General features: G+C 44.7%; 1 protein-coding gene across 1 annotated transcript in view; it reads left to right on the forward strand.

Annotated features, from left to right (window-relative positions):
* Positions 1 to 14821, forward strand: part of Gp210 (nucleoporin 210) — a 77131-nt gene that overhangs the window by 30821 nt on the left and 31489 nt on the right. The window contains exons 20-22 of the mRNA XM_084577091.1: positions 1292 to 1387; positions 9825 to 10334; positions 12243 to 12476. Of these exons, the coding sequence (XP_084433217.1) occupies positions 1292 to 1387; positions 9825 to 10334; positions 12243 to 12476 (840 nt within the window). The remainder of the gene's footprint in view (positions 1 to 1291; positions 1388 to 9824; positions 10335 to 12242; positions 12477 to 14821) is intronic.

Below are 14821 nucleotides of genomic sequence, written 5' to 3' on the forward strand. Positions count from 1 at the left end.
AACCACAGTTCGCCCTTATCATAAAAGCGACTGTCAGCTCGCAGCGAAAGCCCGCGCTCATGTGTTTTAGATCACAATGCCCATGCCTACAGAAGTGGCCTGGCATGTAGAGGATAGCAGATTAAGTTAAGTTGCAGCCCACATGTACAGTTGCACATTTTAAATTTAAAGGCGGCAAAACCACACACACACACACACAAGAAAAAGCAGACAGCGTGTGTGTGCGTGTGTGCGCGTGCGTGTGGTTTTGGCGCCTTTAAAATGATCAGTTGCCAACTAGCTCAATAAGAAGTTCTCTGAAATTATGTGCTGTTGCAGTTGTTTTCTGGCAAGCACTTTGATTACGCACAATTTTCGTCAAAAACCAAGAAACTGTATCTTAGGTCACAGCTGGTGGTCAAGAAAAAGATATGACAGAAGTGTTTAGCTTGAAGCCAGTTCATACAGCTTTGCTGTGTGCTATGGAGCGGGACGCAGAGGTGCAGCCCTCCTTCTCAGCTCCTGGTGTATAATAGCGCTTGACGAGTGGGTACGTGCACGTGCACTCTCGAGAAGCTGCACTCGCGGCGAGCAGTGGCATGCTAGTAAGCAGGCAAGACGCGTATCGCAGCACAGAGCAGGCCGCTAGTATGGCTACACCATATGCATGCTTCTGACAGAGAAGCTCATGTGTAGTCATATCTTATATAAAGAATTATGTATATATCAAACTGATTTGCGATCCCCCTGGAGTTCGATATATCTGGGATGCACTGTACTATTTTTTTAATATCCACTTCAAAATGCTCCTTGACATCATTCAACAAACTCTTTTTACGATGTGATAATCAAGTCAAACTGTAATATAAGACTTGTTTTCATTGACAGCAATCTTTGTCCTAAGAACGTTACTTGGGGTGAAAGGCTGCAAAATGAATTTTTTTGCTATCATTAGTCTACGTTAATACTGCATCGTTATTTAATGCCTGGTAGGTGTTACAGGTATATTAAACTATGCTGATAAGTTTAGACTAAGTTTGTATGCATTGATTATGCTTGAAATTTGCTTTGCTCTGAAAAAATTGGCCATGTTTTGCATAACATTTAGTTTGTAATTTAACTTGGCAATGTTTGAAGAATACAGTGTCCGATTTGCACTCAATTTTTGATATTATAATTCGTTCTGCACTAAATATTTTGCCTTTTGCACAGCTCTGCTCATTCTGTTTTTGTATAACGTGCATAATTGTTGCTTGCTACCTTTGGCACCCTGTGCCTGATGCAGTGACGATGTGTGTGCTTGTGTTTTCAGGTGCAACCGGTGAGCGGCTCATTGCAACTGGAGTTGGTGGAGGCTGCCCACATGTCGGCCAACAATGTGCGTGTGCTTGCCCACCCATCGCACCAGGTGAGTGGCACCACCCACTTTGGAGTTAGGTGAGTCAGCCTCTGACTGTGGCCCTCCTTCCCTCCTCTCCCCTATCACCACAGGAGTTATAGAGGCAGCAGGCCGGCCGTGCTGCGCATCCCTCATATTAACTGTGGTGGTGGTGACTTTACTAACGGGGGTCCCCTTATGTTGCAATAAAGGCCCCTGACCACCCAATATGGCCACCACCTGTTCTATTTCTTTAGTCTACTGCACTGCTCATACACATTGGCACAGGGTGCCAGGAATATGGCTGACAGAATTGGAGCTCCTTATTATTACCAGTTGTGAAACTTCTCATAGGGCCTATGTACGAAAAACATGGCGGTCCAAGTTGATCGAAATTTAAGTGCTTAGGGATAGTGATGGCACACACAGACATTATAGTAAACTGTGTCCAACTTGAAAAGTTCAAGATTGTTGATATTTGTCGACAATCTGATAGCCATCAAACAAGTATTCACAACCACCTTGGCCGCAAAATTGGTTGAAAATATACAGTAGCAAAATTTTATACACTAGCATCTGTAAAGGTAATTAGAGCATGAAATAAAAAAAGAAAAGAGTTTTGCAGAAAGCAATGAAGACAGTAGTAGATAGCCTTCATTGGCCACTTCTAGGTGGCGCGAGGTGGCGTTCCCGGAAAAAGCACATTATAAGTAGTTTCTTTTAAAGTGAAATTTCCTAACTGGTATCATCAAAAACCTCTCTGTGAAGCTCTGCATAGGCTGTTTTGATCACTGAATGTTGGTAGTAAAGGTGCAAAATTGCCTAGCCCACTATCTTGGCTTAAGGGCCCTGATACAGAGCTTTTATGCTAGGAGGACACAGGATCGAATCCTTTTCCCTGGCCACATTTCAGTGTTGGTGAAGTGCAAAAAAGGACTCTTTGCTATGGTGTGTAGGTGCTCATTAAAGGGCGCGAAGTTAAATTAATCCAGAGCCATCCATATGGTACCATTCAAATCTCGTGTGACACTTCAAAGGGAGAGAACACTGACCAAAATATGTAATGGGATTAGGTGGAAATGAAAAGATCTTGCCTCGTATGATATAGATTGAATGCTACAATAGTCGTGAAGCGATGGTTTATGATTTTAATTTGGCACTGAAGGTTGCATAAAAACGTGTGAAGTGGCCTCTGGGGGCAAAATGCTGTAATTATCGCTGTAGTAACCTACGTGACCACATTTCGGGAAAATTTTGCTGTATTTTGTAATTGCATAGTGTTCTTTATTCTTTGAAGAGTGCTCGCCTTGTTTTAATATATTTGCATTCTGTTCAGTGCGTCAGTCAGCAAAAACCACCCCTCATTTTGTGTCGCCTATGACATACTTTTAGCATTTGTCACTAGATGGCGCCACTGTGTTTTGAATTCCTAGGATGAAGCGGTCACTATAGCCTACTAAAGCTTCCATCGATGATGCACACATTCATGTGCCATAACAACCTTGGGTGTAGAAACTGAAATGGACGCTACTTTGTACTAAAAACTGTCTAATTGCCGTCTGGCAAGTGAGATATTAGTTTTTGGTTTGTCAACGTGCAATCGTCATTGCAGTCCCTACTCGTGGTTCCTAGCATTGGACTACATAAAAACAGGCGCATGTACTAATTGAAAAATTCTCAGTAAAATGTTTCTGCAGCGTTTCTGACCACACTGCAATGGAATTGACAGCTCAAGAGAGTAAGCTTTCTATTGCGGCGAAAAAAAAAATGGACAGTTAAAGTGCAATGTTCTGCCCCTATAAAGCCCACATACAGTCCCATAGCATAGCTTTCTTCTTTCAAGGTGAGGAAGGGTGGCCCAACTCAGTGTGTTGCATTAAAAGAGCCCACAAGCGTAGCTCTTCTAGTGTAGTAGCACATATAAGTGTACAATGGCCTTGCCGCTAATACCGCTTTGATAGCTGCGCAAATGTCTTATGCCTGGCTCAAAGGGAAGTTGAAATTGCACCACACTGCAGCAGGAATCTCATCACTGCTGATGGTGACTAGTTGATTTCTAGCAGACAGGCAGGCAGCTGTGTCTCCTCAGTTTTCTTCTTTGTGTGGATGCCAGGGACCACCTGTCTGCACTGTGCACGAATTCACTTCAAGGTAGTGATCATGGAGCCCGTTCAGATTTTGAATCGAGCGGAGGGAAAAATTTATAAATACAGTTTCTCTGCAAGAAGGGTGTCTTTTGCGGCCACATAAACATGAGCATACGTCGACATAGAGGCAGTGTTGAACAAAAAACCACTACGTTCAGCAAAGTATGCAACATTACAGCTAGGCCTTTACAGTGTAAGCAACAGGGTTTAAGCAACATGAAGTGCAACCTTTGAGTTGAGCCTGTAAAGAACCACTTGCAACCATATGAATGCGCCAGGCAATGTGCACAATGAACCAGCAGCAGGAATGAGGGAGTCACCCAACATGAAGTGCAGCTTTTTGTTGCCCATGAGCAAATGAATCTAACGACAGCTGTGTCGGACGCCATTTTTTGTGAATAAAGTCTGCAGTTGCACACACTTCACACCAAATCTCTAGGGTGGGGAAAGAAAAACTACTGACTGCTGAGAAATGGCCACTTACCTCATATAGCTGTGGATACAGTGCATTACCGAAGTTCGCCATGTGCAACCAAACCTTTTGGCAAGCCGCACCGTTTTTGTTTTTTGCATACAGCAAATAACGAAAAATCTTTTTATTGTTGCCTCCTCAGTTGCTTCACCTATAATCACCCATAAGCGGAACATAAGATCGGCATCGATACAACGCAAATGCTGTCAGGGCTCCCGGAACGCCTTCTGCAGATGTTTGTTGCACAAAAACAAAATGAAGCAGGCTTTTATACCCGTGAATGCCACCACCATTTTCTGCCGAGCGAAAAAAATCCCGTGCTTACCCGTGACCACAGTGGCTGAGCCAATGGCAGGCTGTGCGGTGTGCTAGGCGAGGGTGCAAGCCGGAAAGATCAGAGGAAATCTTTACTTTGGCTCGTTGAAAGCTGCCAGTTTTGCATGCTGCACTTTACATGTTTTTGTTGTCTTCGCCCCCTCTGACTAAGGTGTTCACTTGTGATGAACACCTTAATCCTTTTACTGCCACTCCCGAGGTAACTCCTGAGATAACGAGATAACTCATGCTGCCTTTTAAAACTCATTCGGGACCGCCCAAAAAGCAGCGAATAGTAATAGGTGTTACAAAATATTTTTTATTAGGTGAATGGTTTACACTAGCGTTATGCAACATATATCAAAATGGAGGTAAAAGAATGGACTTTCACACTGATAAAAAAATTAGATTTATAAAAATGTACACAGTAAAGAAAAAAATCTGAATTCAAATTTTTTCAAACAAAAAAAAAACAAAGAAAGGCTTGTTCTTGAATAAAAAATAAAACAGTGGAATAAACTTATTCCAGAATATGCAAAATAAGTAATGATGCCTCTTTTAAAAATTCAAGGCGGAAAAATGTTTTTCGCGGAAGCAGTTCTGGGCAGCATTGAAACATAAATGGACATTGCATCATATAACTGTAGTCTAGATGGCCCTTGTAACCTGACACGAGCTCGACGCCATTGCTCTCATACAAGCCGCCGCCGTGCCTTAGAAAAAATCTCTCGTGCCTTGCCATCTGCCGATAAAAAAGCATGCTATACCGAAACTGAAACTTTAGTTGCCAAAGTAGCCAGTAGATGGCAATACGCATTCCAGGGCGGTGGAAATTGGGCGGCACGCTCAAAGTCGTCATGCATTTTTGCATGATGGCCTATGGAGCAGCCCCAAAAGAGTTAAACTCATTCTTCCCCACTGCCGATACTGCTCACACAAAAAGAAATATTCAGGCATGTCTCACTTCTAAAGAGGAGCCTTGGTCTAGAGCACTGTAAGCCAAGGGCGAGTAAGCTTGCCAGGTGCGTCTGCGCTTTCACAGGTACATATATATTCAGGAACTGTTAACGAATTCTGACTCATACGAAACTGACAATGATTTAAAGGGACATTGCAGCGGTTTTCAAATGTGCCAATACTATAAATTTTTTAAATAAATTATTTGTTGATGATGTTTGTGAAGTTATTTTTTCGATTATGCATAAAACATCTGCACAATCGCCGACTTAAAGTACGCAATTCAAATCTCCCGCGCCGTGCAGCTGTACATGGAGGAAAGCGGAGAGAGAAACCTCACTTCTCCGTCCGTCGTGACGTCACAGTGAGGAGCCGGAGGCATTCAGAGCCAACGGAGGGAGCTTTCGGCGTGCGCTGTTCCTCATCTTGCGTGCGTTACGGACGTACAAAACATAACCAACTCACCCAGCAACATATCCAGTACAAAACATGTCAACTTCGTATTTTGCACCTGATACAATGCAGCTCTGCATGTGTTCGGATGCACGAACAGCTGTGGACACGATGATGCCGTCTTTCATCGTGTCAAAAGCTCCCGGCGCTGCTGAGAATGGAGATAAATTCAAGCCGACCAAGGGAAACATTCTACTCGAAGCATTTTCATGACTATGTGCAGTTTGTTCCTAACGCGATTTCTATATGACTTTTTCTAAAAGACATGGCTGAACCATTTTGCAGTTCCTTCTATTTCCTTGCACACAATAGTCGTACCAGTCACCATTTCCTAGAACCGTGTTTATTAAAGGAAGAAAGGGAGGTAAGGCTTGTACTTTGTAGTTTCATTACTTTCTCACTATTCAGGTCTCATTTGTATGTGAACCGCTGTGTTTAGCATTGATTTCAATCTGTTCACGGAATAGAATCTCACCATGGGACGGGCAGAAAGCATCAACACATGTTTGTAGTTGCATGTCTCATTACTCATCATCAGCACGCCCTGATGATCTCGCTGAACGAGCAGATGATTAAGAAGAGCCCACTGTTGTGTCGCAGCTAGGTTCTAACGACTTTGCGAGATCCTTTCCAGCACGGCACGTCCCTGATATGTTCGTGCAACTACGACGGGAGCATTATTAGAAGATAAGGCATGTACCGCTCAGCTGAGTGTGGGCGAATTTGGATATGGAACGCACAAAGCGAGGTTTCCTTTGATGTGTCAAAGCAAGCAATCTTTGAAGTTGTTCGTATATGACCTTGTGATTTTGCACCCGTTGCTGCCTCGTCATTTTACGCAGTCCTGTTTTGCGGATGCAAATTAAATTATAACTTAAAGCGACGAGGCTCTTGTAGGAAAGCACATTTCAGAACATGTTTTTCTCATGAAGATATGGGCGCGGCAGAGCTGCAGCTTAGCTTTCAACATACGTCAGCCGTCAATTCACTAAACGTATATAGTGAGCCTACGATAAAAGGGAAATGTTCTCTGCGTCTGCTAAATGTCCCGTGACTCCAGCAGCATTCTGCGCGTTTTACTTGGGTCTTAGCACAATAGCTCCGTCAGTGCCTCGCGTGCATCACAGAACTCGGCAGCAGCGGTTCGCTTACTGTTCATACTGCTTCACAATTTCGATAAAATTTTTCGTTTTCCCAAGGTACTACGCCTGCCACTCAAAGCAGGATTTGGTACACCGCGGCTCATGCCCTTTTTCCACAACAATGAAATTGTTTTGGGGGGGAGAGGGGACTGAGACGGAGGTATGCATTGTTCTCTGCCCTCCCTTCCCAGGAATATGCGCACCGAGGGTTCCCTGAGGATTATGTAGTTCCTGCTAATAATGACACACTCTAGTTTTCAAAATGCCTTACTCTAACCAAAGCAAGTTTTCATACAAAACCTACCCTCCACACAACAGAAGTGCTGCATCGTTTTAGTATCTGGTACAGATAGATGCGGGAAAATCCTGATGGTAATTCGAGTGGAAATGGCCTGTCATGATGACATTCACAAAACTGCAGAGAGCTGCGATCAGCACGCAGCGCAGCGATGGAGCCGCATCGGCAGTTTCCCAGGTCCTCAAAATGTCGTCACGCGACATTTTGGTCAATCACAGGCAACGGCCCGACCCGCGGTGATCCCTGTCACGCTGGCAGTGTATTTTTGCTAAAAAAGACTATCTGCTTTTTTTTCTATGTAATTTCAATATGATATTCTAGTTCGCAGCATGAAAAATTGTGGGTTTCTGCTGAAAGCCCGGTTTTTGTGCTGCAGTGTTCCCTTAACAGCTCGGCTAAATGACTTGTCGAGTGAAGGCAGCGAAGAAGAGCCTTTGCCATTTAAGACTTATCTAAGGAAGAAGATAAAACCCAACTAACAAAAATCAGATAAAAATTTTTCTGCAATAAAAATGTCCTGCAGAACATCAGTGTATTACTGGCATAAAACTTTGATGGAACTAACATAAAAACGAGCCTGACCAACTTGCAAAAAAAAGAAAAAGAAAGAAACGCAAAGGAGTGAACAGCAAGCAGAAAAAACTTGGCAGTGAAAAGGTTAATTAGGCATGGTAAGGCGAGGCAAAACAAAGCAAATAGACATGAATTAAGCATAATTAGTTGATTCAGCCAAAACAAAATGTGGTAGAGCGCGGCTAAATGAAGCCAAGCTTAGCTAAACATGACAAAAGCAGAGTTAAATGAAGCAAAACTTAGCTCACCATGGCGAGAAGTTTCGCAGAAAAAATAAACGAAGCAAACCTTAGCTGCATGATAGCTAAGCAAGGCTTCTGCATGTCCATCCATCCGTTGCGAAGCTGAGCCTGCGTTTAATTTTACTTGCCTTGAGCTGTGTGTGCCAAAATGCCAACTCCCAGGGTTGGCTTCCTTTCACCAAAGGCCGCAATTGGGGGTCTCTTCTTATATTCAGAGTCACTTATATGTGCGAAGTTAAACCTTGATATAACGAAGTCGTAAAAATCGGCAGTTTACTTTGTTGTAATGAAATTTCGTTGTATCGAAATTTCATGCCTAGCATGCGGAAACATTACCTGAGCACTTGCCAATTGTGAGGACTTCATTATTATTTCCTCTGAAAGTAATCCATGACCTTCTTTTTCGTGTGCTTAGCTGAGATGGCCTCACGCTGCGTTCATAGGCCCACAGGGCTTGCATCGCTTCTTGCTGTTGCGTTTATTGCGTCAAGCACTTCATGGTTACTTGGGGCTTCGCCGTCTTCGGCATCAGTGAGTCTGCTTAGGTCCTCCTGCGAAGGACCCAGGCAGTGATGCTGACTCAGGCAGTGTCCCAGGTACTGACAAAGCGAAGGAGAGTCGTAGAAGAGAATGGATGAATAGAGCAGAAAGCAGCATACAAACAGCTGCTGCAGCAACGCACGCGGGAAACCGAAGCGAAAGAGAGTGAGAATCGGCACACTGAGCGGTAAGCAGCGCACAAACAATGTCTGCGGAAGCAGTGGCTGCGCGAGAGTCGTGTGAGAAAGGGATGACAGATGGGCGTGCACGCTGACGCATCAGCCTTCGCGGGCACGGGGAAGAGTTTCTTTGGATCGTAGCAAAGGGGGTGAGCAGAGCAGGAATGGAGGTAGGATATGGAGCTGCCGCTCTCCTCCATTTGTGACGAAGCAAAAAGACAGAGGGAGAGAAAAAAATAAAGCGGGAGACGGGGGCGTGGCTCCTCTAGGGGCCTATCGCTTATCTCTTGCTTGTAGGCAGCGAACGCTGCGCTGCCCGGGAGGCCCGTCCGTGTGAGTTACGCAAGTCTCGTGCACTGGCAACACTTTCCCTTTGGCCGTCATCTCCTCTGCGAAAGTTTTGTCCTGGGTAAAATTTGTCTGAAGACTTCGTTGTAATGAAATTACAGAAACATTTACTTCTTTATATCGAGGTAAAACATACATGATTTCCAATGGGCATTATGTGATGTATTCCTTGCAACTTCGTTTTATCGAGGTAAAATATACATGGTTTCCAATGGGCATTATGTGATGCATTCCTTGTAACTTCATTATATCGAAAATTTCGTTATACTGAAGTTTGTTAAACCGAGGTTGTTTAACTGTATATGGTAATTGTTATCTCTATCCATATATATATATATTTTTTTTGGCTTGTGCACATCTGCACACAAATCTTTCTCTTTAGACAATGTAGCCTCTCATCAACTCTACCATTATAAGTATGGGTCACTTTCAACTTGTATTTCACTTGGAAAAATAGATAGGTAGCATTCATTGGCTTTATATAGTAAGGCAGGAAGTCGAGCTTGGGCATCGTGTGTTTGGACAGAATCGGCTTTGCGGGCAGGGAATATGGAGCCACGACATTTCCCTGATGAATCCAAGCCTCGCCTTTCCACAACTCCAGCCTCTTCCTCATTTTCTCATCTTGCCCAGAAACTCAAGGTAATACTGCTGGCTTTCTATTTGTGCCTCAGTGGTATCTGTTCAGTCATGATAAAACCATCGTAAAAAAAAAAAAAAAAAAAAGGATACGCAGTTGATATTTTTGTCCACTTTTTGCTCTCAACTGAGTCTGCTGAAGGATGATGTCCCCTGCTGCAGCTGAACGTGACCGTGCTAGATGGCTCGGGCCACTTTGCCCTGGAAGGCGACGGGGGAACCGTGGCTGAGCTGGCGCTCCAGGGCCGGCAGATGCAGGTGCGTGGCCTGGAGGAAGGCCGCCTGGAGGTGCAGCTGCGCGACCGCTGCCTGCCGGGGGCGCCCACACTCCCGCTGCACGTGGATGTCGTGTGGCCCGCCCACGTGCATCTGGCCCTGGGCCCCCAGGTGCAGCTGGCTTCCGAGCTGGAGGCCCGCGTGTGGCTGGACGACACCAGGGGGGAAGTGCTCAGCCCGCTGCCCCTGACAGGCGAGGCCACGGGACCTCTGGCCCTGCGACCGCTGGGTGGCGACCGCTTTGCCGTTCGCGGCACGGCCCTGGGAAGTGGCACCGTGCAGTTTGTGGTGGAAGGCCTGCCGGAGCTGGCCAGTCCCTTGGCCACTGTGCATGTGTTTGCCCCACTCCGCCTGGAGCCCCGGAACCTCACGTTGGCAGTGGGTTCCACTTACCAGGTGAGGCTGCCTTCTGGCATGTCCATTCTCACTGTGCACTGTGTACTTGGGCCTATAGCGAGAGGGATGGAAGCTTAGTTCCCTACAAATTACACCAAGTGTGATGTGAACGAAGCAAATAGGCCAGGAACCAAGTTCCAACACCCTGCACAGCCATTGCAATTCCACTGAAGCTATGCAGGCTGTATTATGAAGTGTCACAGCATCTCTTCTTACGTCCATGATATTCTTTGCTTTACTTGTTTACACTCCATATTGTTGTCCTCACCCCACTTTCTGTCAGGCATGCACAAAGGAATTGGGCAGATGTGTAGCCCCTCAGTAGATGTCTGCTACATGTAGTAGATGATTACATGTAAATAAGACCTTATTGCCTCAAACTCTAATATTAAATATATTTCTAGTTCTCTGTATTGTGCAATAAATTAGTCTGTGCTGATGTGCTTCACGGCATGCTTTTCACCTGCTCTCTGCGCTTTCTTTTGTGGTTGAAATTTTCTCAAGTTGGAATGTGGAATCTAATTGTTTTGCTAGTATTGCCCTGCAGTGGCTGCCCAATGTTTAGAACTGTGACACAAGTTTGTGCTTGCCTATATAATAATGACTATAAATAGAAACATGCTTTGGTGATCACCTCTCACACTTGCACAGGTAAATTTAGAACATACTTAACTCTCGTTATCAAAGGAAAAATGGCTTTTTTTTCCATAGGTTTCTGACAAACGTATTGCTGCAAATTATATGAGATAAAGATAGGTAAAATGCATACCCGTGATACGATATGCATTCGAAAAACACTTATTTATTTTAACACAAATACTCAGAGCAAATATAGGAAAAAAAGGCCTGTATCTGTACTGCCATCGATACGTCACTGGCGAATGCACGCGATTTGACGATGTAGAGACGCAAAAGCGAACCTGCCACTGTGGGTTGGCTGTACCGCCGTGTTTTGTGTAGGCTTTACGACGTAGTCCTCACAATCCCTGCGGTGAAGCATCCTCCGATAGCGGCAAGGTGAACAAAGTTCGAAAAACTGAGAAACCAGTCGCAATGCATCCAAAATTTCAGGTGCTCATATACCTTAACTCTGTGAAACATATCGTGGTGCTGCGAAAAAGTCCGGCTAATCGAGCATATCCAAAAAATTGGGAAAATAAAACAGATGCACCACTTCCAGCATGCTTGTGCCAGGTGCACACAGCAGCCCAGAAAAGCAAAATGCACTTATTTGAATCTAGGGCAGGAGTGTGAAGCTCTTACGCTGGCTAAGAATTGAGGGTCTGAAATTGTAATTCATGATGCACATTCGCCCTGACAACTCAGTGAGCCTGCCTCCATGTCTTCGATTTCTACTGTGGGCATCTGACTGACGAAGTGAAAGCTGCGCTTGCCAAAGCTGGTAGAGATGTCACGATCATACCTGCCGAATTGACAGGCCAGGTACTGCCTCTCGATACCTGCATGAACAAGCCTTTAAGGATCGGCTTTGAAATTTTTATGTACGCTGGCTCGCTGAAATTCATGAACTAAATCTTGCAGGCTGCATTTCTCATGCACTTGATGGAGTTGAAGAATGCACATTTTATCGAAGACATGATGAGAACAGCGATTGTAATGATGATTGAGTGGGGGCAAGTTCATGGCAAATAAATTCCATTTATGTTTTGTAGCTGTTGTCATTATCAATTTTATATTTTTTGGTCAACTTAACCCGAGGCAAATTAGTTTTCTCCGGACCTGCAACTTTGGGGTATCAACTTAAAATCGAGGCTGGCCTAGATTTGGGTTTTCCAACACACTTTCAGATCGTCTGTTCTTGTGTTCTCTGCAGTGTGTTTTGTGCTTTGTCCTTGACCCCCTTGGTTGGATTGGTGATAAATTTAATGTTGATGTCTCTTTGTGCAGCTTGGCTGGTCAGGCGGTCCTGCTGGTGTTGCTGTAGAATTTGGTCTTTCTGAAGATATGCCCTGCCTGTCTGTCTCTGCGACGGGCCTGGTGCGAGCCAAGGGTCCGCCTTGCCAGGGCCGTGTGTGGGCTGCAGCCGCAACTGGAGGTCGGGACGAGACGTCTGTGCACGTGGTATCTGTTGGGAAGCTTGAGCTTCACTGCCCCTTGAGCAAGGTCATCCAGGGATCTCAGGTGACCTTGCAAATGTTCAATAATTTCGAATGTTCACTCAAATAGTCAAGTGCAGTATTGTTCTTTTAATATGAACATCACTAGCAGGGTCAACTCGATATATAAAATTCTAGGGGGCACTTTGGACCTCTAAAGTGCAATAAGCATCTGTTGTGCGGTGGTCCAAAGCCCTCCACTATAGAACCTCTTTCTCTCTTTTTCACTCCCACCTTCCTCTTTTTCCTTGTGATTCGGTTAAGGTGTACGCGGAGAATTGTGACAGATACTGCGCCTTTTCTTTCCTGTAAACCAATTTGAAATGCCGCTAATGCCTGCTGTACTGCGTCTGCTTCTATATGCTGCGTAGTGCGGCGTTAAAGGAAATGCCGAATGCCTGGATAGGACGCCCAGCGGGGTCAGCTTCATATAAGCGTGAATCACCTGGTGACGTCATCATCACTATTCGTGATGTCATGACCGGATGTCACGTCATTACAGTAAAACCTCGTTACAAGAGACACTCAAGGGACCCGAAAAGGTGTCTCTCATCAGTTATATCTGTGTCCTGTTTTGTTTCAATATGTCGGGAACCAAGAAGGAGCTGGGAATTAAGAAGGAGCTCTTCCTCTTGACAGGGAAGTCAAAATGTCCTTATTGTTTCAGTCACTGTCATCACATTCTCGTGTGACTGAAACAGCAGGGACATTTGGTTTCCCAGTCTAGAGGAGGCACTCCTTCTTGGTTCCTGACATCTTGCAACAAAACAGGACATTGATATGGAATAGAATTTAGATGAGGAAATCTAAACTGCCACACATATGAACTACGAGTCAGCTGCGTTGAATGAGTGTACCTGGGTTGATTATGTCCCTTATAAAAAGTGAAGAAATTACTTTAGGACCTATAAAAGTTGCCCTTAGTAACAGAGTGTTTCTTGTAACCACGTCTCTGGTATACAATGTTGTTAACATGGCAAACATAGGAAAGCCAACCAAACCATTTTCAAGTGTCTCTTATAACCAAGGGTCTATTATAGCCATGTCTCTTGTAACGAGATTTTGCTGTATGACATTACTTCCAGCTATTAGACATGGCCGGATGTGATGTCATGATGACTTCACGGTCGATGTCACCATGTGATGACGTCATTTCAAGGCACAATATACTACACCACTGTTGATGTCTTCAAACTAAAGCATTACAGACGGATAGACACGATCGTCCCCCCTTAAAGGGACGTTCAGCAAGTTCAATTTGGCAATGATTCAATTTGTGTGAGTTTGACATATGTGGGAGGGTACCCTGAAAGTGGACACTTCACACACTAGTGCTAGCACCAGACACCTTTTGCGATAATCGGTGTTCTAACACTGACTCATTAAAAAGAACAAAAGAAGACTCAATTCCTGGATTAAGTAGGGGCTTTCAAACTGGGTTCCTAGGAGTGCCTTTTTTAGGTCCTCCAAGTGCCTTCACCCACATGAGTCTTAACCATGCTTTTCTTTCGGCCCAATTTATTTTGGGGCTCATCATATGGCAATTACTCAGCACACTCTTTGGAAAGTCATTATTCCACATGGTCATCGTTTTGAGGGGTTGTGTCTGCACACTTCCTCTTTTTTTCTCCCATTTATCCCTCATTTATATGTTATATAAGAGACAGGAAGGCATGGAAGGCACGGCACGCCAGTTTTTCTTGTACCTTTTGAAAACCTGTTATGTTACCCAAGGCAGGGTTCTCCCCACAGTGGGCAGCAATGATTTTGTCTCTCACTTTTCAGGCCAACTGCTCACCTCCCCAGCCTTCTTGCCACCACTACACACCTTTCAGGCTTCAAGTTATACGCATTACTGTGATGTCATACTGTTTCAGACACTGCAGCGTGCGTTGCTGGCCTTTTGAACAAACCAGCAAACTATACAGTGTAGACGATTCACAGTGTAACCACTTATAGTTCAAGATCAGTTATAATGCTCTCTGTGACAGTGAAAAACAGCAAGTAAGTGCACTTTCCTCAGCGGCATTGGCCTTTGCTGAGTAGCGCAGCACATCGCACCATATGTTTAGGGCACAACACAAGTGCACGCTCCATGCGCGTGTGCCGCTCGCTTTGTCTTCAGTCTCCACGCGTTGCTCCTGTCTTGTACACCATTGCACAGCAGCTACTCTTTTTCCCTTTGTTCTTTCGATTTTCTCCTTTCCATGCATCTGCATCGTGACTCCTATAATAGTTTCCATCGCTCACACATTACTCTTTTCGGATAAAAGTGAGCGAAAATGCTTGTTGTAATTGTGTCTTTATTAAAGTTTGGTCATGCATATCACCGCACTCCTGGGAAGGCAGCGAACCTGAAATGTCGGTGCA

Source organism: Amblyomma maculatum, chromosome 8 (assembly GCF_055883805.1).
Source record: "Amblyomma maculatum isolate TAMU_Amacu chromosome 8, ASM5588380v1, whole genome shotgun sequence".
In the NCBI taxonomy this organism is placed as follows: domain Eukaryota; kingdom Metazoa; phylum Arthropoda; class Arachnida; order Ixodida; family Ixodidae; genus Amblyomma; species Amblyomma maculatum.